Genomic DNA, 27,797 nt, shown 5'->3' with positions numbered 1-27,797 from the left:
GGCTATTCATCTTTTGATCTGCTCTCCTCCGCTTTGCATGTTAGCGGCAATTTTACTCCTGGAGAACAGAAAGCTTTTTCTTACAGACAAGACGGGAGAAAAGTCCACCTTTTCCTTGCAGCAGTGTTCCGAATCCACTTTTCTTTTAGGTTTATTAGGGTGTCAGGTGTGCTAATTCAGAGCGTTGATGCCCCGAGCTGTTGGACAGGCTGAATAAATAAGAAGCTTTTCTATTTTTTTTTTCACCCCGATTCCAGATTCTTGCTCTAAACATGAAGGGGCTCAAATTGTTTGTAGACCCTCAGGACGTCGGTTTGACGCGTCATGTTATAGATCATCAACAAAAGGCATGCAAAAGTTTGGGTACCCCTTGGAAAACGATTTTGTGAATATTTAAGTGAGTAGAAAATATGAAAAGGTTCTTAGTCATCATGGTACATGGTATAAAAAAAAAAAAAACAACTGAAGAACTGAAGAAGCTCCACAAGTTTAGTCAAGTCTTGACGTTAAAAATTAAACACTATTTTCAGCATTTTAATGATTTATTTTTGTGTGTGCACGGAAAAAAACAAAAGAAAAGAGCACCGTGCAGACTTGTTAAGGGCAGTAGCTTGTTCGCCGTAATCTCTAGGAAAGGACAAGAGATGCAAAGAAGCTTTCTAAATACTCTAACCTTGTACTAAATACTTAAACCTTGTTCTGGTAATCAGCAGCAACGGGCTCATCTGAGCAGTTGCCGAGCACTTTGAAATCATTTATACCCACTAAGTAGGAGAAAGCTTGGCGTTAAAGAGGATAGCAAGGTGTTTTAAGGTAGGATATGAGAAGAAATAGCAGTTAACAGAAACAGTTTCGGTCAAGAAAACTGAGACAGACATAAGAACTGCCATTAGACTTTCATGAAGAGTTTGCAGACTTCTCATCCCACAGATACTTGATCAGTTTGGGTCAACACCTTGTGCTGTCCTTCACATTTTTTTTAGTTGTTCCTAAAGCGTTTTTGTGTGTGTGACTGTGTCAGGCTGCATCCTGCTGGGGATGGCTGCTGCCATCAAGGAGTATCATTGCTATGGGGTGAGGGTGTCTGGTCTGGTCTGGTCTGGTCTAGGTGGGTGCTACATGTCTAAGTAACATCCACATGAATGAATGCCAGGTCCAAAAGTTTCCCAGCAGAACACTGAATTGTCACAAGATGGTCAATGTAATTCACTTCTCCTGTCAATGGTTTTAATGTTGTGGCTGATCGGTGTATATGACAGCAATAAGATGAGTTATCTTTGGATACTGGATCTTTGGATAAGCACAGGGGTGGATCGTGCTTAGGGCGTGTGCTGCAGCCAGTGGCATGACGCACATTTGACTGGAAGAGGGAAGAACAGAATTATTTAAAAAAACGGCAAACACCACTCTCTCTGGAAAATAGCTTAAGATCAAACACCTTAAACTCAACACAAGACTTACTCAATAGGTGCATGTCGGAGGTTTTTCCACGGCCCCCACAATCGGCAGAACTAAACATCATTAAAAAATCAGTGGATAGGCCTGAACACCACAGCACAGAACTGGCAAGATTTAAGAATCGGCCCAAGAATCTCACTGAACTAAAAGCCTTCTGCAATATGAATGGGTGAAAAAACACAACAGACAAGAAGTGAAAGAGTACTAACTGGCTACAAAAAAAAAGCATTCACAAGCATTTAATCTGGAGGCTGCTCAAACATTCGCTTCAGGCCCCTTTTCCTTTTCTGTTATTCTGAAACCATAAGAGATAGAAGTAAAAAGAAATAATTGTTCCATCTTTATCTTCAGAGTTAGGGTTACAAGTATGTGTTTGCCTTTCCAACTCACAACCGACATGGCCGGTGAAGTGTTAACAGCTTTAGAAATCACAAAGGGACACAACTCAAAAGTGTCTCAGGTTTATTATTGATACAGCTGTAAAGCATATTACACAGGAAGTCCTGATCAACCTCATCAGATACAGCGTTCCCGTCATAAAACATGTCAGTTCAATACAATCAATATGCACCGGGGAGGCTGCATAACTGCAAAAGGATTCCAGATACAAGCCGTACTTTGTTCTGTTTATTTTTTATTTATTTTTTTCCAAAGCATTCTTTATTTATGAATTAAAAACAATTTATCTCTTAAGCCCTAAAGATCAAGAACACTTAACGGCATGAAAACGAGCGTGAGCTATAAATCTAAATCCGGACGTTGGATTTTTTTTTCTCGGTTGCTTCTTGAGGCAACAAAGTGAAGCTGTTAAACTATCCGCTGAAGGCTCCTCGTTAAGGTTAACTGAGGACAGGAGGAGCCTCGAGAACTGCATCCTTTACATCACCGCCGTTAAAAATGTAACCCAAGTGCATTGAGGACACACGTCTTTAGCACTGATTTACTGGAGGTAAGTGAGTGACTGTCACTGAGGAGAACATGTAGGGCAGGTCATTTATTTCCAAGTGTAGTGACATATTCACATGTAACAACGAGAGAAGACTAAATCCTGGAATAAAAAAAGACTCCCACACCATAAAACAATAAGAATTAAACAAGTATAAGTTTCATTTGATCACCTTTTTTGGGGGGGGAACACACAATTTGCCGTGGTTTCGCTGCATTAGTTTTAGCATCTGAGCAACACCAAGTGAATAATATGTGACCGTTCAAAACAAAACACAAGTCACTTTGGCACCAGATGGTCTGTGAATACGATTTGGATTCGATTAGGGAAGAAAAACGGCGCGATCTCTGGAGTCTACTAAATAAACATGTCTCCTCCTCTGTAAGGCCTGACATGCCACGATTGCCTGTAGTGCAGTTCATCTGCTGACCCCTACCTGCATTTAAGATTGTTTTTCACTGCTTTGCGTGACAGATTTGTAAACATTTATGATGTAGGTTATTAAATCTTGACGTTTGGGACCAAGAGCCCAGCGTTAACTGTCTGTCCCAAAAACCAGAACTGAAAATCATTAATACTGCTCACGAGTTTGTGGTAACGAAGTTTGTATTTTTGTCTTATTTTTGCCAAGTTTAGGGCTTTTTACTGCTCGGAAAATTATGCATATAAAATCGAGGGTGACAAAGTTTAAAAAAAAAAACTTCGGCAAGTCACGCTGTGTTACTTTATGATTCAGAGATTATATCGCATTTATTTTTTTATTCCATATTTTTATTGTCAACAAAGACCACAACCAAACAACAATTCAACTAACATGGATTGTCTGTGTATCCAGCCTGACGTGTCTCAAGTCGTCTGGAATATAAACACATACATGATCATAAGCGCACACCCTCTTCCTGCCGTGAGCACACACACACACGAGCACCAAAATCCGTTAAAAACCACCCCCCCCCCCCAACTAATTCCAGATTTACTCCCGTTCCGCTGGTTGTTACCGGAACAAACATTTTGGCGCTGATGGCTACGAGAAGGGGAGGAGCTTGTTGGAGAAGGCAGTCTAATACACAGTTTGTTTCGTTTTAATGGGATTTGTTGACAAAAGCAAAAATGCAGAATATGACCTTTAACTAATATAAATGTTGTTACGATTTTAAAAAAGACCACCACCACTTCAGTTTTTGTAGTTTTTGTTCTAAAATGCGTAATTATTCAAATAAAACAAACCCCTGAATAAACAAACCCCAAATTGAACAATTCCCAGTAGTTTTCGAAGGGAAGAGCCCTTATGCACTTGTAACATCCGCTGCTCGGGTTTAGCTTTGCTCGTATTCGTGCGCTCTTTCCTAAGCCGGTCTCTGAACGCTGTAGGATTGTCTATAAAAAAAAAAAAAAGTTATGCATATTTGCAACGATCTCCCCCCACAGCAATAAGCAAACTGAAGCGGGTGGACTAGAGCCGTGTGTGGTCAGGAGCACGTGCTTACAGACACAGTATATATTTGCATCCCTTCATTATTTGGCACTGAAAAAAAAATAAAAGGGGAGCGGTGTGGCAGGTGAGTCGCACTCTTTCACTGACATTATTACAAATACCAGCTTCCCTGTGAAAAGGCCTTTTTTCTGGGAGGAAAAACAAAAAAATCAGCGTCTAATGTGTAAAGACCGAATGATACATGCTATTGAGGGAGGTAGACGGATGCATCGTACAAGGCTTTCTTCATTTACCTTGCAAGTTACCTTTAGAGACACTCGAGAGCAGCGGGCGCCATCTAAGTGATAATGAAGTAGGTAAAATAGCTATAGGTCTTCTTGCAATTTAACACCAGTGTAATAAATTAGCCTCGTCTGCACGCGCTCATGGCAGCTCCACGTGGGGTTTTTATGACTAAGTTAGAGCGGCAACGTCCCAGGTCTCTTCATATCTGCAACAGAAGATTCACATTTGTCCCTCAGGGGAGATCCGTTGAGTCTGACGTCCGTACGGTATCCTCAACATAGAGGTTAGCTCTCAAGACCTTTGGCTGAAGTTCTTGTCTCTTCCTGTGCTTAAGATTAGAAGTCTATGATTATCATAGGCTGATTGGATTTCTAGAGAGGCTAGAAAGAAGAAGAGTAAAAGGTGAACAGGCGACCAGTGTCTCAAGGTTATCCTTAGACATGGCAAAGTACACGGCGTCCAAAGAAGTCTTACGCAGGATATTTTGGTCGGTAATGAAGGTTTTTTTTTTTTTCGTTTTTTTTCAGCTGTAGAATGTGGTAAAACAAATCAGACGCTGATCCAGGCTATACAAAAACAGTCCCGCGGAGCTCGGTTGATTAGAAAGATAAGAGCCCGGGTGTCTTGGAAACAGAGTTCTGGTTCTTCATCACATTCAGCTGCGTCAGCCATGGGAGGAGAAGATGGGCCTGCTGATGTTGCTGTTGGTCGTCATGGCTGCCAGCTCCCACCTGAGGAGAAGACACGAGGAGGAATTAGCAATTAGCGGTAAAATGCTTTACACCCTAATTATGCGCATAGTGCACACATTAGTTTTATTTAGCTTGAATTAGGCAAAGTTGATGCAATAAAAGCATCCATCTGTAGTCGGAAATAAATAACACACAATGCTGCAAACCTACTGCACTGACAATCAAGCGGTTGCGTGACATCTGTAACTTGAGCTTCAGGAGCAGGAGCTGACAACGGGGTCTAGTGCTGACCTGATGACAGGTCAGAGGTTGAGCTCCAGTTTGTTATCACTGGCTCCGGTTTCACACTCACTCCTTCTCAGCCGCTTTGTTCGTTTGTTCGTTACGCGCGTGTGTGTTTAAGAGTGGAAGATTGGCACCGGAGCTGGGGATGCCACCGAGGGGCAAAAGGGAGTTAACCAGAGTCTTGTGACCCCACTGAAAACCCTCTTTAAGGGTTAGAAACACAAATGCAAACGCCAACAAAGTGGGGAGCTTGCAAGGTGGCAGTGACGGTGCGAGAGAAATGAGCGGCTAAGAGGAGTAATTAGGATCAGGTTCCATGTGGTCCAGCGTGAAAAGGAATCCCTTCAGTGGAAGCCCTCAAACTGTGGACACACTTGCCTAATGAGCTACATCAGCTTGACAAAGTCAGTCCATGAGGGGTTTAGGAGAAATGGTTCAACGGTACAATAGTACAATTCAAACATATCTGCTTGAAAATCAATTTAACATGCATCAGCATAGAACAGGCATTTATAAAAACACACAGACATGTACTTTGCCTGTTTTGAAGTCGGGCTTTAACAAAGCTCTCACAACTTCTCTACCCAGTAATTACAACATCACAACAAATCACAGCGCTGCTTTCTGTCTCGATCGAGTTAAGTGTCAAAACTGTTTTCAAACCAGTCAGTGAGAAGGGAAAATACGTGTTATTAATTCTATTTCATCACACTTGGCCTCCTCACACTTTAGTGCAGCATCACGAACAAGACTAGGAAGGTACTTGTATTGCCTCACGTGATCACCATGGCAACAGAACAGGTATGCTTACAGTACCTGTAGTTTTTGAAAGTTTAGAAAATTCTATCTCACCTCATTAATTTGCAGTGATATGCAGCTTTTTAAGAACTGAATCGAAACCACAGACTCCGTCCAGACGACATGTGGTGTAATTATTGCGTTCACAAGAGATGGGCATGACGTCACAACCTCCTGTAGATCCACTACGGATATTTTTGGGACGTGAGGAATCTCAGCAGGTTTTTATGTGTGCATTTTCAACCTGCTTTTTTTGGCTTATGCCTGAGTAGATTTTTGAATGAACTCTAAATCAAACTGAAGTTATTTTATAAGAAAATAAAATATTCTTGTACATAATGAGCTATGGATTTTAATTCAGGAAGGGGTCCCTTATTACCAGTAATTATCTTATAATAGTCAACAAAGCATAGAAAAGTGAGTGGCTGACTCCGGACTGGTACTGTAGACATATTAAAGAAATAGTTCAGCATTTTTTAATAAATTACTAACAATGGTTTGTTTGAAAAACAAGAAATCTGACAAAACCAGTCTGATTTAGTTTTGTTTTGGGGGATAAAAGACAAAAACGAATCAGTCTAAACTAAACCGGGGTGTTTCAAAGGCCAAAGAGGAAAGATTAATTTGAAATTGCATAAAGAAAATGAACTAATCTGGTTTATATTCAGTGAACCTTCCCCATAAACTAAGCCAAGTTTTGCCTTAAACATTTGAAGTTTTCAAAGCTCATAAAACATTTTCCAAAACAGGTTAATGCACTGAAAGATGCCAAAATGATAAAACAGATAAAGCAGCAAAGCAGATTAAGACTTTTACTTCCTCTGTACCATCTTGCTGCCCACCATTGACTGTCTCTATTTTTCTTACACTAATTCTTTCATGCTTAGAATGAATAGACTAGAACACAGTCTTCCTATCTTAATTCTTTTTCTTGTGCATCACAGCGGAGATTGTGTACGCAAATTGGGTACACAGACAATGAACCAACTGATGTTTCGTCATGATTATCTCATTTTTCTATACACAAACCTTTATGCTAGTAGCGGAGATATAATATAATTACGTCCAATTTGTACACGTACAGACTTAAAGTAGAGTCGGACAAAAGCCGGAGTAAAACTTGCCACTAGTTAAATGAAGGATAATGAGTCGTAATTTGCTTCTTTGAAAAACATCCTCATTACTGAGAGAGACAACAATGACGAGGGTAATGCAAACAGCATGGGCAACAATATGTGGACTCTATGACAGAACAGTGTTAATGTCCGAGAGGAGGATGCTCGTCTGACCTGATATCGTGTGGGAGTCCTGACTGCTCCAGACTGTACTGAATAACAGCTATTTTGCATAACGTCTTCAAATTAGGGCCTGAAAAGAAAAGAAAGGGTAATGAGTCAGAGGCTGATCATAGGCACTAATCACACTCCGGCTAAGAATATCTATCTCAGCTGTGGGAATTCAAAACTGAGCCAGGCAGGTCAGATCTAAGAATCTGTGGATGAAAGGGTTAGTTTTCCTTTTTATGGTGTGAAAATCATCAAAACAGCTGAAACTAACAAGTGTTCGGATACAAGAACATTCAGTACTAGTATTAAATCATCTCTGTACACTATTCGTCTTATTACGAGCCTGCTTTCTAATAATAATTACAACTTCCTCTCACTTACTATCATCGTCATGTCTGTTCCACCATATGTTCGGTGAGAAACAGTGTGAAGACACACGTGACTGGCACGTGGAGGCGTATGCCACAGGGGATGCCACTGGGTACTGCCAGTCCCATACGGCCCTTGTGTCCCTTTGTAAGCCCACCTACACAAATCCAAACTGTGCCCTGACCGCATTACAGGCTACCCCGGCGCAGACAGGATGTGACTATATTTGGTAGTCCGTGAGGACGGAAGTGCCCCATGTGATAGCGCGAGGCAGGGCCAAGGCCAGGCGTGCTAGGCCCGGGCAGACATGAAGCAGAGCTGTGAGGAGGGTACGCATTTATTGAGGAGATGACGGGATGGCTTATTTAAAAGTGCAATATCTGCTTCATGTTATGTTTTTAGGGCAAAGGGCACAAGTTGTGAACACATCCTTCACATCATCTCCTTTAAGTTTACATTTGCTTTAAACACCCAGCAGGCTTTGAGCAAAATTAAACTTTCATATGAAGGTATGTTTCTGGCCACCTGCCACACGTAACTCTTTTGTTCACTCTCCTTTAGCTCTGTTTTGTTTCTCCTGTGTGACATTTCTGGCCCTTTAGCTTTTAAATGCTCTACTATATTTACCAACTAGTGGGGTTATAAACCTGCATGCTCTTTGAACACTACTTTCCCAAAACCAGTGGGTTCTGATGCAGCTAGCAATTAAGCCATGGCAGTTAGAGAGAACTGCAATGCTGTACATGTAAGCTCAAGTGATCTCTGCATGTTAATCAATATAAGAGAAAGTTTTCACATTCTCACAATTCATCATTTGCCGTTATAGCTGAAGGATAACAACATCTGCACAGAGAACAACAAGGATACTTACTGAAGTCTAAGATATACAGGTCTGAATGATCCATGAGGTTAAATTCATCCCCCATTCCTTGCTCTGGACAGGGGCTGCAAAGAGAAGAGAAACAATTTGATTAAGATTAGCGCAACTCCTGAAAGGGATTGCTCTGTTTCTGTATGAGGTATTTATCCTTTGTGTGTTATCTACAGTAGATGGTGATCAGCACCATCCAGCACTCCAGTTTTTAAGCAGCAGCCAGGAGTACTGGGTCTGCAGCCTAAAACAAGGCCCAGATAAAATGATCAAGAGCAGGCTGTATTTATATCGATCTAACCTCTTCTTCAAAGCTGCTAAACTCTACGGGAGGCGCTGATCTTCCTCTCCCTTGATCAGTTGTTTTGTTATTATGCGATTTTGTGTTATTTTGCAACCTAATTAATATTTTAATACAGTCACACAGCGGTAGAACAGCGACTGCTTTTGTTAATGAACTCCGACAGCAGCAATATAACAGCTTCAGTTCCCTGTTGGAAAAGGCTGACAGGAAAATAAGGCTGTGCACTTAACACACTTAGTACCCTTAAACCATACAGCTTTGTTTTGTTTTTGTTTTTTTATGGTGAATAAAATACATGACGCTGTAGACACTTTGCACAGCAGTTCATCGCTGGGCTTTTTTGCCAGTACTCCTCTCTGCATCTCCAAACTGGAGGACCACTGTCTCTTGCAGGTAATATAATGATTATGGGTAAGTACCTCATTCAACCCCACTTCAAAGAAACTAAACTATCCCTTTAAACTTCCTGTACTAATGAGCATGATCCACACAGCATGCCTCGGCTGCATCTGTAGTTCAACTGTTTAGTGCGGCAACATTACCGCTTTCCCTTTTTATGCATAATGACTCACAGAATTCAGTTACCATCAGTAATCTAAGTGTCATCTATCGCCGACATCTTCACCAGGCTCCATAATGAAGGAGCCACAGATTGCTCTCAATAAAAGCAGCGCTCTGCTCTCCTTATCATGGGACGGCATGATTTAAGCCCACAGGAAGTAGAGCACTGCAGCCTGGCCCATGCTGATAGTCTCCCAGACCTGTGCAGCCATCGATATCACTGCACATCTGTTTCCTGCCGCAGCTAAGCGCACACACCTGTGACACACCTGGTTCATCGCAGCTTAGGGAGCCAAGACATATCACAACTACATAAAATAGATATGGAGAACCTGGGTGCATGAATAAATACTGCATAAAAAAGACTTTAAGTAAGATTTATTACCACAAGACAGCTTGTCCTCTCAGTGTACTCAGTGCACATAACTGCTTTTTAATCATAACAGCAGTGCACCAAAACAACAGTCTAGATTAAAAGATAAAAATTCTCTTTAAAGTTTTACAGTACCCAGAGGATGGTTTCAGCCAGACAGGTGCATCCACCATGCAGTTCTGAGTCTATGAATCTATAATAAACATAATGGAGAGAAAATAAGGGGTGTAGCAGCCGAGTGTGAAGAGAAGACTCACAAGAGGCTTTCTGCTAAATAAGATCTGTCATTATCACGTGTCCAATCAAAAACACCACATTAAAAAAAGACAGTTTTTGAACTGATTGGAATTAGATTTGCTCCCTCAGTGTCTTTCCATTTCTCATTCTCGTCCCACACCGTGATACATTACACTGTCTCCTCCACTGTCTCTCCACCCATCCATCTCTATTCCTCCTTCCTGCTGTCCTCTCCATCGCATCTCCCTTTCGCTGCGTGTTCAGGATGTTGTAAGGGTTTTACGTTGCTAATCTTCCCTAAACAAACACGGCGCTGGCTTAAAGCGGCCGAGAGGGGTGCAGAGCACGAGCACAGTCGTCCCAGGGGGCCAGCTGGGGAAGTCATTACGCCCCCAGCCCCCAGGAGGTGACCCACCCGGGCTTATAGATGGAATACTGTCGGAATACCTTCACCCACCAAATCTGGCTGTAACATAATTGTCATTTTCAATTCTGGTTCATTTCAAATCAAGAGTATGGTACTTTAGAAAATACATTTAAAGCTGTGCAGCCATAAACTACTGATCAAATGTTGAAAGTGTGAATAGCATTACATCCAGTAATGACAGTAAAACATCTTATATGGCTAAAATGATGGGCAGTGACTGTCTTAGTGACACTGAAACTTACAGTGCAGTAGTTGTGAAGATCAAATGAAATCAAGGCTACTACTGGATGCTACTGGATGATTACTGAGGTCAACAATCGCTCGTTGGTTTTGTTGTGTTCGTCCTTTATTATCTGCTGGTCACAAATTCAACTATGGTGATATGTGCGAGAATGACACATCAACATAAGCCATAAAATGTACCATCTCTATATTAAAGAGCGCACTGCAGTAGCTGTGAACTTGGAGGGAAGTTAAAGGCTTTGGATGCTGACGTGTGAAAGGGAGCAGATAAGAGGATGCTTTAACAAGAGCAACAAGAGAGCTGCAGATTGCATCCTCTGGGGTAAAGCTTTCTCGCATGCTCATGGATAATGTCAGGCCGGGTGTGAAATTCAGCAGAACATTAGAGAAGGTTAATGCTTTATTGGTCATCACAAGAAGGAAGAGGGTAAAGCAGATCGTATAGGCAAGGGTAAGAGGTGCCTATTAGACCGGCGGTATTTAGAAGCGGGAAAGTCGCAGTGTGCGACTTTATGTGGCGTCCTGGTGTTTGATGGGCCACTTTGTTACTTGATCAGGAAAGTATCACTGTGTGTGAAAGTGCTCCTCCCCCCTACGGCAGTAGTGGTTCCCAGTCTGAATGAGGTCTGACTGATGCCGCTCCCCCCACTAAAACAACACTGGTTGCTATTTCAAACAACACTCAGTGAGGGTGTCTAATCACCTAATTGCCGGTCCTTTCTAGCAATGCACTGCCTGCTCCACCTCATTATCTTCCAAACCAAGGTCTCAAACATGCAGAAGACAAGGTTGAACTAATGAGGAAACACCAAAGAGCCTGGGAACACAAACTGTCATGGAAGTTTACTGCCAGTGACTCCCAGAAACATGAAGAGACAAAGAAGAGACTGGGAGTCAACATATACCTGGAACCTGTCCTGTCGCAGGCCTGATTTCTGTGCTTTCATTGGCCATATCCTCATTCTTGGGATGATATGGTCTACATCCTTTTCCTTTCTCAACTTCCTACTGAACTTTGGTCCTTCAGAACCATCAAACTCAGGAACTCATCACATACTACAACTTCCTGCCGAGGACCTTATCAGGAGAGCCAGACGTGCATCAAATTATTTTAGCAGCACTTTGATTATTGATTGAAACCACATGAAAGTGCTGGGGACAGACTGAGATACTGGGCCAAACAGACATTTGCAAATTACTTCTAAATTGATTGGCAACTGAGGTTTTGACCATGGCAGGCGTGAAATGTACCTCCATTCAAAGTTGTACATTGAGTTGTACACAAGTTGACATGCAGTCCAGTAGTTACTACAATTCCGACTATTTTAATATTCACTCTAAAGCAAAACGTTTCTCATTAAATAGCAAAGTCTATAAAGAGAAGATCTGATAATAGGGGTTTAGAGGAAAGTTAGGAGCTGGCAATGCTTTCAGAGTTAAACTTTCTAAAGCAAATCCAATATACTTCGTTATCACAGATCGATAGATTCCCGTCCACTTTTTTTTGCCTTAATCTGTGCCGTCTCACCTCGTCTTACCAAGCTATCTGTGCCTCCTCCTGGGCAGTGGCTGGACAGTGGATTAAGTCCTGCAGCTGCCCAGACCTAAACCCCAGGCAGAAGGTGAGACCAAACTACAGCTGGCTCCCTGTGAGAGATGCCTGACTTCAGATTAGACCGGGGAGATGCCAGTCCCTAATGAAGCAAGCGTCTCAGATTGCAACTTCTGTGGACAAAATGTAGTTGGACTTGGCGATAATGCTGAAATGGGAAAGGGGCACTACAAATCACAAGCAAATAGACGTTTAGTCACTTTTATTGGGACAAGTTGCATGCCTTTTAACGGGACCTGTTGTTATCAATCCAGCTGACTCTAAAAAGAGATTAAACACTGTTTTTTGGCCTTGAACACAGCTGGTTAATGTACAGCAGAGGTTCTTAAGGGGTTTGAGAAATGTTCCTCTATAGCTGGCAGATTCATTTAGGGAAAGAGAAGTTACTTCCTCTATAGTTCCAGTCTTTACAAGGTCAACCAACTAACAGGAAATAAAATGGAAACCACTTTTTGCTATCATAGACCATATATTTAGCACATTTATGATTATTAGTGAGTCGACTGTTTTTTGGCTACCAGGTGATTCTGCTCTTTTGCTATTGTAGTGTTTCCTGTCATGTTAAATAAATCTTCTTAGCTAACAAAGCCTTGCAGTTTTCTATTCCACTGACAAGCAGTGTTGTTTAAACAGGACTTGATGACTTATTGTGAGTGAAAAGCCATTAATCTTTTCAGTCAGTTAATGTGTATACTTTGCTTGTAATTTTCACTTGTCTACAGAGTACGGCCTTGTTCTGCAGAGGGGTTTGAAATCAGGTGTTTGGTTGTAATGACAGCCTTAAATCAAAAGCTAAACTACTACTATTTAGAAATGTCAATGTACATGGTCAACAGCATAACAAAGCGTCGCCTATGCAGGCTGTTTATTTGAGCTGCCGTGCAACACTCAACCCTATGACACCATAACGTATACAGCCTGTTAGTGGGTTAAGGAGGGTTAAGATGCAGATGAAATACTATCATGAGCTTGTCTTTGAAGAGTAAATCACAGTGTTGCCGAGCTGCCCCAAGGTCCTGTCTCGCCACGTGCGGGATGCCCCATATCCTGTTGGGGTCACCTTCGCTGTTTGACAGGTTTTATCTCGGGCACACTAAACACCCACACACACATGCACACAAACAATTAATAAAGGAAACTTCTGCAGGCTACCCTCTGACACTGAAGGCCGAATGACAACATGTGTGGTATTAAAATCTATGGCGTGTTGACAGCCGTGTTCCCATGGAGCCAAGTTCCACTGTGGCAGACTTTTTCATCTTATGGTCTAAAATAAGAGCAACCACAATGATTGTTAGATTGAACTGACCTCTTAATGGAAAGCATGGCTTTTTGTTGCGATGTCTGCCAAGTAACGCGTGTTCTCCATCAGTCCTATGCTGTGTTTAGACTAAGATTTTGACTGTCAGGTTCTACGGTGATAACAAGACCCACTTTAACCAGCTGGACTATCATAACAGCAGCCCCGTTAGCTATTGATAAGGCGCAATATAGCTTTGTTGGGAGATATCGAGGCACCAGGCTTCTGACCTTCCTGAACTGCTAAACAAAATCACTGGACTCTACAGAATTTATGTGGTTCAACAACTTGCTGTTTTGAAATGACCACTTAAATTCCAAGCAGATTAAATATCACGGTGAGATTCTGGCGGATTAAATTAGAGGGTTTGGGCTGGAATGTTTTGGCTACCAGTGAGATTACCTACTATGTGGTCTCCCTCTTGCTCAGAGGGCAGCGGAGCTTACCTTTCAACCCATAGCAAAATTAAGGTAAAGACTGAAACAGACAGAAACATCAGAGAAGACACCCACTAACTGAAGCATAATTGTTTATCGATCTAATGTTAGAAACACCTTCAGCATGCTTTCCATCTTTACCAACTGCACTAAGTGAGCGCATATTACCAAATGGAACAAGTGTGTTTAAGGCTGGCACAGCAAAGCAAGCATGTGCGTGTGTGTTTATGTGCACTCCGCTGACGTCAGCTCGACAAGACGAGCTGTGACTCATTAAGTTACGTGAATACGTCCATACAAAACACAACGACACACAAATGACACACTTTGCCAGAAAAGAGAGAATGATAAACTGGAACTGAGTGGCTTCCTGGCTTCTGTCTGTGCAGAGCAGAGGCCAGTGGAAAATCTAAGCACTGCAACTGACTGAAGTTCAGAATGACGAGCAGCGAGATGAGAATTGAATCGCAGGAAAAGTTATATGTTAATACCTTGCAAATAGTTAATTGCAAAAGCGCCAAGACACAATGCACTGGCAGACGCACAAGGGAAAGTAGTCATTTAGACCTAGTAGTGAATTGGACTGAAAAGAAACCAGGACATAAGTGTCACTGACGATTAAACAGCAGCAACCTCTGGGGCTGAAAATAAAGCCAACGAAGAGAGCCAAAAACTGCAGTTATACGAATGCTCCGTTCAGGCTGGCTCCAAAAGACCACCCACAGATACCCATTTCAAAATGCTCCGCTTTATCGATCAGCAGCTTAAACAAAAATTACCTAATAAAATCAGTGTAATGCAGCTGCATTTTCCGTGCAAACATTTAACATTTTCAAAACTGCATGAGCAGCACTCAAAATGTCTTTCATTGCCTGCAGGTGGTGACATCGAAATGTCTCCATTTGCATGTCTGAGACACTGCTACCACTAATTCTCTTTCTACTAAGTGGCAAACTAAAGGGGTATAAAATACCATAATTTGTCAGATACGCAGATAATAACAATCTTTCTCACGTCACTGGATTACATAAGGGTCAGACACCATTGCTTTAGCACAACGATGACATCAAAGATTCATTCATCTCTAAAGGCCACTTTGGCATTGACAGACCAGAAATTACAAGTACTGGTTCCTGTTGCTTAAAGCAAAAGGCAATTAAAAGCCATTAGAGGAGCACTCATTGTCCTCACAGTCCACATAAATGAGCTGAAGGATTAAAAAGGACACAATATCTTCATTCTACAGGGATCATTTAAAACTTGACATTTAGCAAAGACAAAAAAAAATGTGAGCCTTCAATCCCACGCTAAGATTTAAAACAGTCATCATTACAGGCTTCAGAGACGCATGAATGGTAAAAATATATTAACTAAGTGCAATGATGGAATGAATACACGTCGTCATGTCCAAGTAGTTCAAGGGGCCAGTGCCAGATTCCCCTTCGCAGATTCCGAGCTGTCTGCTCCCAGCACGCCAATCTGTCACGTCCTTGTTCATATCCTGCCCCTCATAGGATGCCCTGTTCCCAAGCTTAAAACGCTTCCCGATTTAGCTCAACCTGGGTTTGTCGTAAGCAATTATACACAGAGTGCGACGAATGCCAACAATGACAACATAGGCTCAGCAGGAGATCCATAATCTATGTGCCTTTGTGTGCAGCTCAACTTTAGAAGTGTTCAATTCCTCGGAAGGTGAAAAATAAGTTGGAACTGTATTGGGTTTAGCTGCTCGCTGCTTGTGTGTGCATGTGTAGTTGAAGGTCAGTGCAGGTGGAGTTGGTCATGCATGGGTCGTCCTTCGTGGGGCAGTGAGCAGGTCTCACTAAATGAGTGTAGCAGAGGCACTGAGGGTATATCAAATTGCACTCCGTGAGAAAGAATGCTCCCTAAGGTCATAAATCAGAGATGGGGCAGAATTTCGCGCCTTTCTGCAGCTCAGCAGGCCTGTTTACACTGACGAAAGTGGCACTCAGCAGACTGCCACTAATGCCCAGCCTTTCATTTACTCGCACACAGTCGAACAATTTACCTTCAAAGATGTGAAAGTGCGTATCAAACAACAAAAGTTATCCTGCACTAAAACCGGTTTAACAGAAACCAGAGTAGGGAAATCCAATGTAAACAAGAATCAAAAATGATCATCAGTTGTGTTGTTGTGTGTTTCTATTTATCTATATAAATAAATATGTTATTTAATAAATGTTGCATCCAGTCCAAAGTGTAACCTCTTTGAAAGGAAGCTGGTTGTTGTCTTTCTTCATAGCTTTATTGTCCTTCACTAAAGTAATAAATTATTCCTGGACAAATTCCTGCAGGTAAAGCAAATATCATAAACTGGGAATAAATATCAACAGAAGGGCTCTGTTTCGGCTCAACGTGAAAGGACGACCGACTCAGGAAAACAAGACGTGAACTATAAATTTCAACACAATTTCCTTGGAAGACCAACCAAAATGAGGAGCCCCACAAAACAAACACAAGCGAGGTGTCCAGCAAATAATTCACGACGGCCTGCGCGAGCGTTTGTCAGCTGCATCGAGACAGGCACCAATAACTTTCTAGCCCTGTTAACTGCCCTCGTGTTGTTAGGTCACGTAAAAATAAACAGGAGAACCACAACAATGGCTGGCTTTAAAGGCAGTGTTCACACTGAATTAGTAGCGTATAGTGGAAAAAGCACTAATCTGTATCGGTGCGAATCATTGCAGAAAGCAAGGGGACAAAAGTAAACAAAAGAAGCTGCTTGGAGTGTGTTTGTGTGTCTACGTTTGTGTGCACGTGCTTATAGGAGTTCCTGTTTGTAAGAGGCTTAAGGGTGCTCACGTAAACAATAAACGCGCAGCGCTCGCCATGAGAACCTGTGTGGTCAACTTCCTCAGAGCCTCTAAGGATTATGCTCTAATTTGTACAGTAACACAAAGAATCGTCTTTTCGGACTTAAAAACAACAAAGCAACCACTTTTAACACCAAAATATAAGTGCATTAAGACAAAACAGACGACATCCTGGTGTACATTCATGAATAAACTGTATGATAACCCCGGTTTCTTAGAAAAAACAAACGAAAGAACTGCCCTCATGATTTTAAACAGGATGTTGGAGATATTACGTGGTGTTTGATTTCTTCCTCTGCGACCTCCACCGGCCCAGTGACACTCCCTTCTTTTCTAGCCCCAGTGCTATCTGCTCACAACAGGAAATCATGACTCCTTAAAATCCATCCTGGACTAATCCCAGCGAGAAACCAAACAACGGATAACGTCTCCAAAAATAAGCAGTTCCTCGCATTTACCTAAGTGTTAATGTTGCACTTCACACATGCCCGAATTTAGGCTTCATGTTGATTTCAGGTAATATTTATAAGGGGTATTTTAAGATATAAAATGTAATGGTAATGTATAACACTGCAGAGGATCTGTATGCGCATGTGTGTTGGAGCGTTGCCTGGCATTGTGTGGCAGCGCGTGAAGCTTTGGAAAACCAATCCAGCTGCAACCAGAGGCCTCGAGGACTTAAGGGCCTGTAGACGCAGAGGAGCTGAGAGGACTCTTATCCACAGCTCTCCAATCCCCACCATCAGGTTGTCCCAGTGGGGTCCGCCTGATAACAAAGCCTTGCTGATAACAGTAGCCCAATACCCTGGACTACTCTGGACCATGCTAACTCTTTTAGCTACCTCATTACTCCACTGGCTACTGGCCTATCACAACTCCGTCACCAGCCCAGCGGCACCTAACCAGCTACGAAGCCCCTGTTATCACTACTGTCTTACAGCCAACAAGGGAATCATCACAGACTGCTGTCTACACCAGCCAGAGCCTCCATTTGGCACACTGAGGGCACATTTTTCTCCATAAACATCTCCAACAAACAGAATTTGAGTTTGTGCTTTAATATTTGGTCATACATAAGAGCATTTAAGCATCTATAATGGTAATGATATTGATCCACAATAAAACATTTGGTTCATGTTTGTTCTATAACTCATTCAGGGGTATAAATAACAACAACTACAACCAACCAAACTATTATTCCTATTACAAAGACACTGACACCAGCCTTGCAATTATGACTACACAAGATGAAAAGTGAACAGCACGGATTATGTTTCTTCTTGTCAATGCCAGCGATTACTGACAGACCATCTGATCTGTCCCAGCAGAGGACTGGGTGGTGGGGAGGGGGGGTTGGGATGGGGGCTGGCAGACGGAAAAAGCAGCAAAAACAGGTTTAAATTAAGGATGAGTCCCCTTCTCTGATTTACAGAGATAGAACAAAACAATCATGACCTATGTATGCTATTAACGTTCTGAAGTCTTACACTGATTACTCAAAATGCCACGTCAGAGATTAATTATAATTTAATCAAAAAATCAAAGCTATTTAAATACTTGTCTACACGTTTTCGTCACACTCTCTCTTTTACAGTAGTAGAGAGAATAGCATAGTTGTAAAAATAGCGGCAGTATTCATAGAAATACTGAAAACACTGACTGCAGAAGCCGTTGCTGTGCCAACACCAGTGTTTGTGTGGGAGTGTTCTTGTTTGTCAGCTTGTTATAGTCTTCAAGGGAGGTGTGGTTGACTGAGTGTGTCTTTACATCTGAAGTTGAAATTTTAAAAGTGTGCAAAGCAAGTAGCAGAAGGACTGAGCCGTGCAGTTTCAGAGAGTTCTGTGTGGCCCGCTCATTTAAAATGAAAGTTACAGCAACCTACCACTTTGTTATGTTTGGATAGCTTCAGTTTAGTGACCTTACCCTTACCTGGATGCTTTTGAAAACAGCTAGCACTTTGTAAAGCTGGCAACATGTAATTTAATGCGGTGGCTCCGTATTATTTGCCATTTAAAAGTAAGCATTCAGAGTGTGCATCCGTGGCCAATGCATCTCGCAAAATGATTACAATAACCTGAGGTAAGTAGAGTATGTAGTCAAAAATGTTTGCAGATGTAACACTTGAAGCGTTTCCAAATGTACAGCTTGAATGTACATTGCCGAAATTGTTGTTTATACAGAGGCAAGCTGTGATCATTCTTTGAAATATGTGGGGAAGCACTGAATGCCTCCTCGCTGCTCTCTTGATCTGTCGCATTTTTCTGTAGAAGGCAGGGTTATTTTCCACCTACATCTTTATGCATGTCTTTCTAAAGCATGAAGCAGGTTTTAATAGTGTTGTCGACTGTGATGGCGCGCAACAATGTCTCTACAAAAATACATATCAGGGATTAATTATGTAAGAAACTTTTACCAAAGCAGCACATTTTACCAAAAAAAAGATACACTGCCATTGTTAAGTTTATCTAAACCATTTTATATTCTGGATATTTTCTAGACAAGGACTTGCGCATCTGAGAGGCTGAAAGCTGACAACGCATAATGAGCGGTGCCCACATTTATTCATCATTCGGCTTCTTGGCACCGCTCCCCGTATGTGAAAACAATGGCCCAGCTGGCACACAGTGGTTTTATCGTCATGTCGTCAGAGTGAGCTTTAATCACACTCTTCTGTGAGAAATAGAAGTTTAAAAAAAAAGATATCTAAACTATCCAACACAGGCCTCTACAAGCGCTAATGCAAATAATTGTTGCTTTTCCTACAAATGATTATACTGGAATTGTAGCATCTAAATACACATGTATTTGTGCACATGAGTATACGCTGAGAGCCTCATATATGAGGATATACACATTAAATGCTACGGTAGTATGTCTGTCTGTATATACTGTATGTGCAGACAGAGAGGACTTATTTTACATTTTTGTGTAAAGTCAGGAGACTGTAATTATCATATGAGCTAGTTTTCAAACTATATCTACATTCATTTGCCAGTTCATTAGGTACACTAGTGATAGCAAATGCATCCTAATATAACAGTCCTGCTCTAAATCTTAGCTTTAACGACTATTATATGTTCAGTTTATGTTGAAACAGCGTCAGAAAGGTGGTAATTCAACTGTATGATCATTTTGGAGGATGTGGTTTGTGGTGCTGTTAAACAGGATTGAATTAACCACTGAAGTGTTTCTGTTATTTAGCCTAGACCACTGACTATAATGGGGTTTGGTAATACTACAAACCACAGCCTCCAGACTAAAAACACAACTCTCTCAGTTATTTAGTGCAGCACTGTTATATTAGAATGCATTTGAATTTTGAATTTTTGTGCCTCACCTGGTTCCTCCAAAGAGGAAGATTCGATCTCCAACCATACAGCAGCACTGCCGCCTCCGTGGGCACGGGCCCTTCCCCTTCGGTTCTACTTTCTCCCAAGAGAAGGCTTCTGTAGTGTGTACACAAAAGACAAGAATAGAAATAATGGTGAAAAAAGGCAGAAGAAAATATACGGAGGATTTCAGCAGAAGTTCAGAATGCATCCCTGCTTTAAACGGCTCAACAGAGTGATCTTTGTGCAAAGTTGATTTGTGTGGGCTACAGCTTAACAGCTTTAAAAACTCTCCACCACTTCAGATTACATAAACCTAACAGTGCTTTCCATAATGCCTGCAGTTCATTCAGCTTTCTACTATATTCAAACACGGGGGCCCGGGGATACGAGAATAAAAAGGAGGCAACGAGAGAAAGAAAACAAAACATTCACTTGAACACAAAACTTTACATTTCAAAAATAGAGACCAATCCTGTCTTGTGCTCTGAAGAGCAACATGAGTGACGGTGTCGAATTTCTCTCACTTGCTCCATATAAGGACGAACTGTGCAGACTCACACTCTCAGCATCACCGCATCTCTATAGCAACGGGCCATTCAGAGTCTGTTGGATAATTACCATTATAGCTGAGGTGCTGCCATCTAGTGGACAGCAGGGCACAGGTTTCAATGGTCGAGAGCAGATGTCAGGGTTCACTCAGTACAAACCACTTCATGCACAAAAGATCTGACCCACTACTTCCATAAATACCAAACCCTGACCCCTGGTGAAAAGGGCACGGTTGTTTTCTCTAGCAGTGACTCTGATAAAAACATACCAGAGGGACAATACACTGGGCTTCAAGCTAGTGTCAAGTGCTGTATTGATACAAAAGAAATGATAATGATAAATTACAAACTGAAACATTGTCAGTTCTTCTTCGTGTTTCTGGCATATAGAGATGGCATTTGTGTTTCACACTCAGCACAGTTAAAAGTGAGAATCCAGCCACTATTAGGAGACTCATAGTGACGCAGTAAGAGAGGAGAGGATTGTCTGCATGGCTCTCTACAGAAGAATGAGGAAGAAATTGGGTCAACACAAGCAGCCCAGATCTGCATTTTCCTCTACAGAGGCATAAACCGTCATCAAGGAGGAATTTCGAAAAGAAAATTAGAAAAGAAATGCGGCCAGGAATGACACGTTCTCCAAATGTGACTCGATTAAATAATCAATCACCTGGATTAAATTTCCAGAGGTCGTTGAAGTGCCGGTCCAGGCGGGCATTGTACCCTCCAAATATGTACAGCTCTCCATTGTAGGAAACTAAACACAGAAAAGAAAAACATCACAACAGTGCCTCAGAAAGATTAATGACATTCACTGCATAGAGAGTGGAACCATGTGATCCAGTTAAACTAGTTGGATTTGTTCAGGTTGCCTTACAGGCTGAATGACTCCTGCGTCCCTCTGGCAATGGCTGTGTTGAAGGGACACTCAGCCAGCAGTTGGTCTCTGTGTCAAACACTCTGATCTTGTTGCAGTAGATCTCGTTGTTGGAGTGGAAGGGCCCGAAGCGGTCTGCCCGTCCTCCAAACACAAACATTTTTGTCCCGATGATGGTGGCTGAGTGGAAGTCTCTCCAGCGAGCCGGGGTGCCCTGGGAGGAGGAGACCAGCACATGATGCTGTGAGTGTTATATTTTAGGTTTGAGAGACTAGGCCAAACTAAATAAAGCAGTCTAGTTAGACAGATGGTTGTAACCCACATATATTCACAGATTTTCTTTTTTTGCAAAACCTTAAGTGAACCTTATAAACTTATTTTTGAGTAAAATTGTCCAATTTTAGCCTCATTATACGTAACATCAGGTAAACAGCACCATCTAGTGGACTCAGTTCTACAAAGGCACTGCAAATCCAAACCCTTTTATAGTCACTAGCAGCTTTTCAAAACTACAGTAACAGGAATATTGTACAGACTTTTATGGAAACCAGCCTAAGAATTATAATCCAGCTGTCCGTGGCTTCTACAGACCCGTGAACAACCTAGAAATGGGATCTATTTCCACTCAGTGAAACAGGCTTGCCTAACAAAGGCAAGCTTCTAACCCCTGTGCATTTAGATGGCCCACAGCCATGCTAAAACCTTTCACACACACTCTTTCCTTTCCAGAATGTGCTGCCATTGTTTTCCATCAATATTATGCAGCTATGTGGACTCTTTAACTAGAATAGCGGGATAGATTTAAAACATTTTTAAAAAAAAGTTTTAAAAACTGACTTGCCAGTTCGTTAAGCCCAATAATGTAAATTATTATCTGTTATTATCTAAACTATTATCTTAAAATAACTGAGAGAGCTGTTGATTCAACTGTGTTTTCATTTTGGAGGCTGTGGTTTGCATTACTATTGAGTTGTATTGTGTTGTACTGACGCATGTTTCTACTAATTTGACAACCCCATTGTAGTCAGCGGGCTAGGCTAATAATTAAACTCTTTAGTGTTTAATTCAACCCAGTTAAACAGCATCACAGACTACATCCTCCATAATGATTATACAGTTGAATTACCACCTTTCCTACACTGTTTCAACACTGTTTTAGTGCAGGGCTGTTAGAAATGAGTTAGAATGTATTTTCTTTCACCAGCGTAGCTTATAACCTGGAAAGTGTGTTTATATTTCACAAATTTCATAATATTTTTGAGCATAAACGAATGAAATACATAAAAAAATTAAAAATACATCACATGGTTTTTGAGTTGCGTTTTCCAAAAGGAATGAAGTCTGACAACACGCAGCAACAAAGAATTATTCAGTCACATGTACGGCTAAATCCGTAAGCACCACAGTGTAATCGCCTCGATGACAAAATGTTATCAGTTCACGAACATCAATCACAGACTAAAGCTAGGTGGGAGACCTTCCTTACACTCTCCTGTCGGCTACTGTCTGTGTCTAAAATATACTTTACAATAGCTTTATCACATGAGCAGGTTGACTGCATACACACACACACAGCTGGCATTTTCCAAAAGGGGACTGTGTATAATCCTCTATGAGGCTTTTCGTAACTTGGCCACCTCCCAGGGAGCTGCATTACATTGCAGTGCCTTTGTAACCAGCCAATCGTTGGCACTGCTTGTGCAGTAGCAATGCCACCGCTACTAATAACCGACAGTTTGTTGACTTCCAGAGGTGATTTGAAAGCCACCGTACACATCTCTAGTCCAGTCTATCCCTTGTGTCTATATTTATGTGGACGCTCGTTTTGAATGCAACACGTTCTCTGAAGAAGAAGAATACATCAAACAAATTGGAACATTTTGAAGAAATAAGAACTGGCGACTCACTCTGGCATTAATTAATGACCAAACCATTGTGGTGGTGTCCAGCTTGTGGATGTCATTGGAGAAGCAGTCAGCCTTAAAAACCAGCAGAGGAGATGAATTAAATCACATTTTTAATGTTCAGAGTAGGCTGCATCGTAAAGGGTGATGGAGACTCACCAGCTGCTCATATCCTCCAAATATATACATTGCCTTCCCGAGTACACAGGCTGAGTGGCCATCTCTTGCCCCCGGAACAGTCCCTGAAATCTTGGGCGTGAACCATCTGTGGGTATCTATAAAACAGGGACAGTTGCTGTGGTACTGACATAACATCTGAGTCGGGTGCAGCGGAACACTTTCACACACATGCAGGTGTTACTTAAAAAACAGTTTTCTCTCCCTGCGCTGTCAAACATCAAACAGGTGCATCTCAAAGGAAGCACAGCCTGAAACTTAACAGCATGAGTCAGATGAGGGTCTACTTACTGACATCAAAGGCGTAAAGCACATTGCATGCCCCCTCTGTGTCGTTACGCCCGCCCCAGAGGTAGATAGTATCATCCAACAGCACAGCTGTGTGGCCATAACGCATGTATGGCACTTCGCGGACACGTTCATGTCCTCCCATCCTCACTGGGGGCAGCTTCATCCAGCGCAACGACACTGAAACACAAAACAGTCAAGGAGTTTCATTTTATGTCTGTGCATGATTCATTCATGAAAAACTAAGAACAGGAAGCTATTTGTATGCAAAACAATTAAAACTAAAGAAAACATCCATTTAAAATGAAAAAAGTCACTGAGATCTTACAGCTGTTTGACATATTAGTGTTTCTTCTACCACATTGTTTGGTGGGACATGAAGCAGCATAAAACATCTTAATTAAATCTTCCTTCTCTGTTCACTTTTTACTTATTTCAAAAGGGTCAAAATAGAAAGTGAGAAATAAAAAAAAAAAAAGCAGAAATCAAAGGGCTTTGCAGGTTTCGCTGTAAAGCAGACATCAAAGAAAAGGGGCACAAAGCAAAATGCTAAGAGACAATAGTTAAGGTGGTCTCGTTTCCATGACAATCAGCCACAGGTTTGGCTCCACAGATCTTTAGATGACAGCAGCAGTAGCAGGTAGGCTCAAGATACTTTGGGAAGTTGTAAAAACCTAAAGCAGGTGGCTGACAACGTAGAGGGGGGGGGAAACAACTATGTAAAACAGGTTAAAGAATAGGAAAAGGGAGCAGTTTTATAAAAGCACACTTAAGGAAAACACCTGTGTTTGTGAGACAGCAGCTGAAAGACATCTAACAGAGAAAATTTCACAAACCGCAGTGGAAAGGTTGGTTTGTAATTGCCAGCTGTAAGGAGTTACCGTTAAAGTGGTGCAGGCTGAACAAAATGAAAAAAAAAAAAAAATCTAGTCTTTACTTCCTAATTTGAATTACAAATATTGCTCTGGTTGAACTTTTCTTTAAATTCTTGCTTTTCAGCTAATTGTTATAAATCCAACGAATAACCTCCTCCTAATTCTTAGGCTCTCCTTATTTATTTAGCTTATAATCAAAATATGCCCACGGCGGTGCTGCTGCGGCGTCTAGATTTGCAGCTAAATCAAAGACGTTAGTGTCGTCAAATGCTCCTGGAAACGCGGTCGGTCAACCAACAGAAGTTAGGCAACCCAGATAAACAGCTCTCCCCTCAGGTGCCGTTAAGCCCAAGCAAAAACAAGATGACGTCAAAGCTCAAATTGTGGCCAGCAATGAGGAAATATGACGTTTCTGTTCATTTGCACCCAGATGTTTTTAAACAGATGAATGGAAACAAATCTAAAGGTCGTGTCAATAAGGACCGTGGTCAGCTCAAATAATTCTGTTCTTATTGCAACATGCAGATCTGCTTGTTTACAGACAAAATGTTGGTAATTAAAGGAGAGTTCCTTTTCACCTATTTAGGCTACAAACAATATGACCTACATTAGAAGGGTATGAATAGAATATACAGTTAATTTATCAGAAAGCATTCGTTTTCGTGGCAAGTGAAAGTATACCAGAGTGATATTGAGACCTAAACATTGTACTCTTTTGATTTCAAAGGGATAAATATCTCAACAACAGCGGCAAGTTTTCAAGAATTCATATACTTGCATTACAAAATCTGCAAACAACGACAGTCCTAACTATACAGTGTGAGAATGCAGCACCTACCTGTGTTGAACACGTGCACGTCGATCTGACGGAGCGTCTCGTAGTCCTCCCCGGAGCAGTAGCCTCCAAAGGAGTACACCTTGTGCCCCACTGCCACAGCAGCATGGTTGACTCTCCGCGGCCCTCCTTCTAGGTGCACCGACCAGCGCAACATTCCCCGCGCAAGCACCTCCGTGACTGTGAGTCCTTAGACCATCACTTTGGCGCCCGCTTGGACCCCATCAAGTCAATACCATTGAAACCTGTGGTCACAATAACAAGAAGAGTTGCTGTACTCTTGTCAGCAGAGCAGCAGGGCCAAACTGCAAGGGGCAATTGTGGAGTACCCAAAGGGTAACTTGTTTGTTCTCTGGGGCAACCTCCGCCCTGTTGGTGCTGACAGGCTCACAAGCCTCTGTATCTGAGCTGGGAGAGTATTTTGAGAGGTGGTTAGATCAACACCTACTACTCCTCCTCCTTTCTATTCACCATATCTCTACACCCTCCCACTGCATTACAAAGCTTTTAAATGCAGAATAAGATAAATAAATAAATATGCACTCCCTCTGGGCAGTACCATATCAGTATCTTTGCAATCTAGCAATTAATGTAAAGTCAGTTTCATAGGTACTAGGTATTATGAGTGTAAAAGAAAAAAAAGAAAGTAACACTGGCAGTTGGGATTTCATTATTCTCTTGACATGAAAAGCCAATATTTAAGATGTTTAAAGAAAACTAAGAAAGCCTAAGGAGAACATGTTTAAAAGCAGCTGCAGCTGTCAGTTCAACACCAGCTTGCAGCGCAACAATAATTCCAGAGACAAGTTTGAAATTCAGACTGATAAAACTCATTAAAATAAAAAAATAAAAACTCTTAAACACATAGCCCGCCTCTTGCTAGCCCCTTGTAACCCTGCTGGCTTATTTTGTCTCAATGACTCACTTTCTCACTGACCTCCAACCTTTGTTTTGCTCTTAAAAATACAAGCTCCCACAAGAGCATTAAACATAGGCCTTTCTATTTTAAGCAAACATATCTCTGTGGAGCAACACAGTCCGGGTCAAGGCAACAGGCAGATCGTAGTCTTAACTTAAATTTAAATATTGTTTTGCCTGCATCCTTATCATTGTTTTGGTGCATATTTTACAAACTGCAGAGTAACTTAAAACCCCAACCTGAAGCCAGCACATCTGCATGTTTCTGCTTTTGTTTGCTGCTTTACATGTTTCCAAAAAGGGTTCCCTTCATAGTTTAAGTTTCACAGTTGCCATGCTGTTTGTTTTCACAAACAGGGACCTTTTTTTTTTTTTTTTTTTTTTGGTGAGGGCTGGGTGGAGTGCAGCTCTTAGCCTCCTGACAGACTGAACAGGATATTGTTGATATCAGATGACTAGTCCTGGCAGTGACAGTCTCGAAAGGCACACATCGGTTTAGCAGAAATGGCACTCTGTTGACAGACAGGAAAATCGATGCACGCTGCCGCACAGATCTCATCTGGCCGTGTCGAACAGATCACTGATTGATAAAGCTAATCTAGACCCGGTGACATTGAGCTTTAACACAGTAAAGGCTACTACACTACAGACCAGTTAACGCCTCACACACCAGCAGCTAGCCGTCGCTAGCTAACGTTATCAGACAGAGATAACCCAGGCGTGTACAGGACAGAGACCAACAGCCACTGTCGCTTTCAATGTCAACTTTAACAACGACAACAGCGTAAAGAATGAAGCACTACTCAGTCCAGCTGTTTAACAGCCAGCAGCAGAAGCTAACGTGGCTAAAGCTAATCAGTAGAAGCTAACTGCCTAATTTAGCTGCTAGCTAGCTAACGTGAACAGCATAGAAACGACCGGCAACATTTAACACAGCTGCGGTCATTTCCAAGCTCGTAAAAGTTACACAAGGGTTCGCCAACAGACAATAACATGAGCAGGTGTGTAATTTACCTACCTTTGAGTCGATTCGGCTGTGGTCGACTGGTGTTTGGAGAGGCAGGGCTGTCCACTGAGAGACTCTAGCGAGACTTCACGTGATAGCAGGAGAGGCTGCCGCTATAGCGCCCCCTGTCGGCTGTTTGCATCCTGAGGAAACACATAGTGAATATACACTTAGACTTAGATAAACTTTATTGATCCACAAGGGAAATTGCTTGGTCACAGTAGCTTAGTTGTACATAAAAAAACACACTCTTAAGAACCTCAGATAAAAAGAAAAAATTAAAT

At 41.8% G+C, this 27,797-nt stretch overlaps 1 protein-coding gene across 1 annotated transcript; it reads right to left on the bottom strand.

The window, feature by feature from the left end:
- Window positions 1-1,905: 1,905 nt before the first annotated feature.
- On the bottom strand, window positions 1,906-27,797 carry klhdc3 (kelch domain containing 3). The gene is made up of 11 exons (XM_084561980.1): window positions 27,526-27,797; window positions 25,593-25,834; window positions 23,883-24,059; window positions 23,574-23,689; window positions 23,418-23,489; window positions 21,511-21,724; window positions 21,304-21,390; window positions 20,091-20,199; window positions 8,426-8,499; window positions 7,189-7,267; window positions 1,906-4,855 (listed from the first exon to the last, which is right to left on the bottom strand). Exons 2-11 carry the CDS (start codon window positions 25,744-25,746, stop codon window positions 4,789-4,791), a joined length of 1,149 nt encoding a protein of 382 aa, XP_084418106.1. The 5' UTR covers window positions 25,747-25,834; window positions 27,526-27,797; the 3' UTR covers window positions 1,906-4,788.

Source organism: Chelon labrosus (genome assembly GCF_963514085.1).
Source record: "Chelon labrosus genome assembly, chromosome: 15".
In the NCBI taxonomy this organism is placed as follows: Eukaryota; Metazoa; Chordata; class Actinopteri; order Mugiliformes; family Mugilidae; genus Chelon; species Chelon labrosus.
The sequence above is the reverse complement of the archived record's forward strand: the minus strand, read 5'-3'. Positions and strand labels throughout refer to the sequence as shown.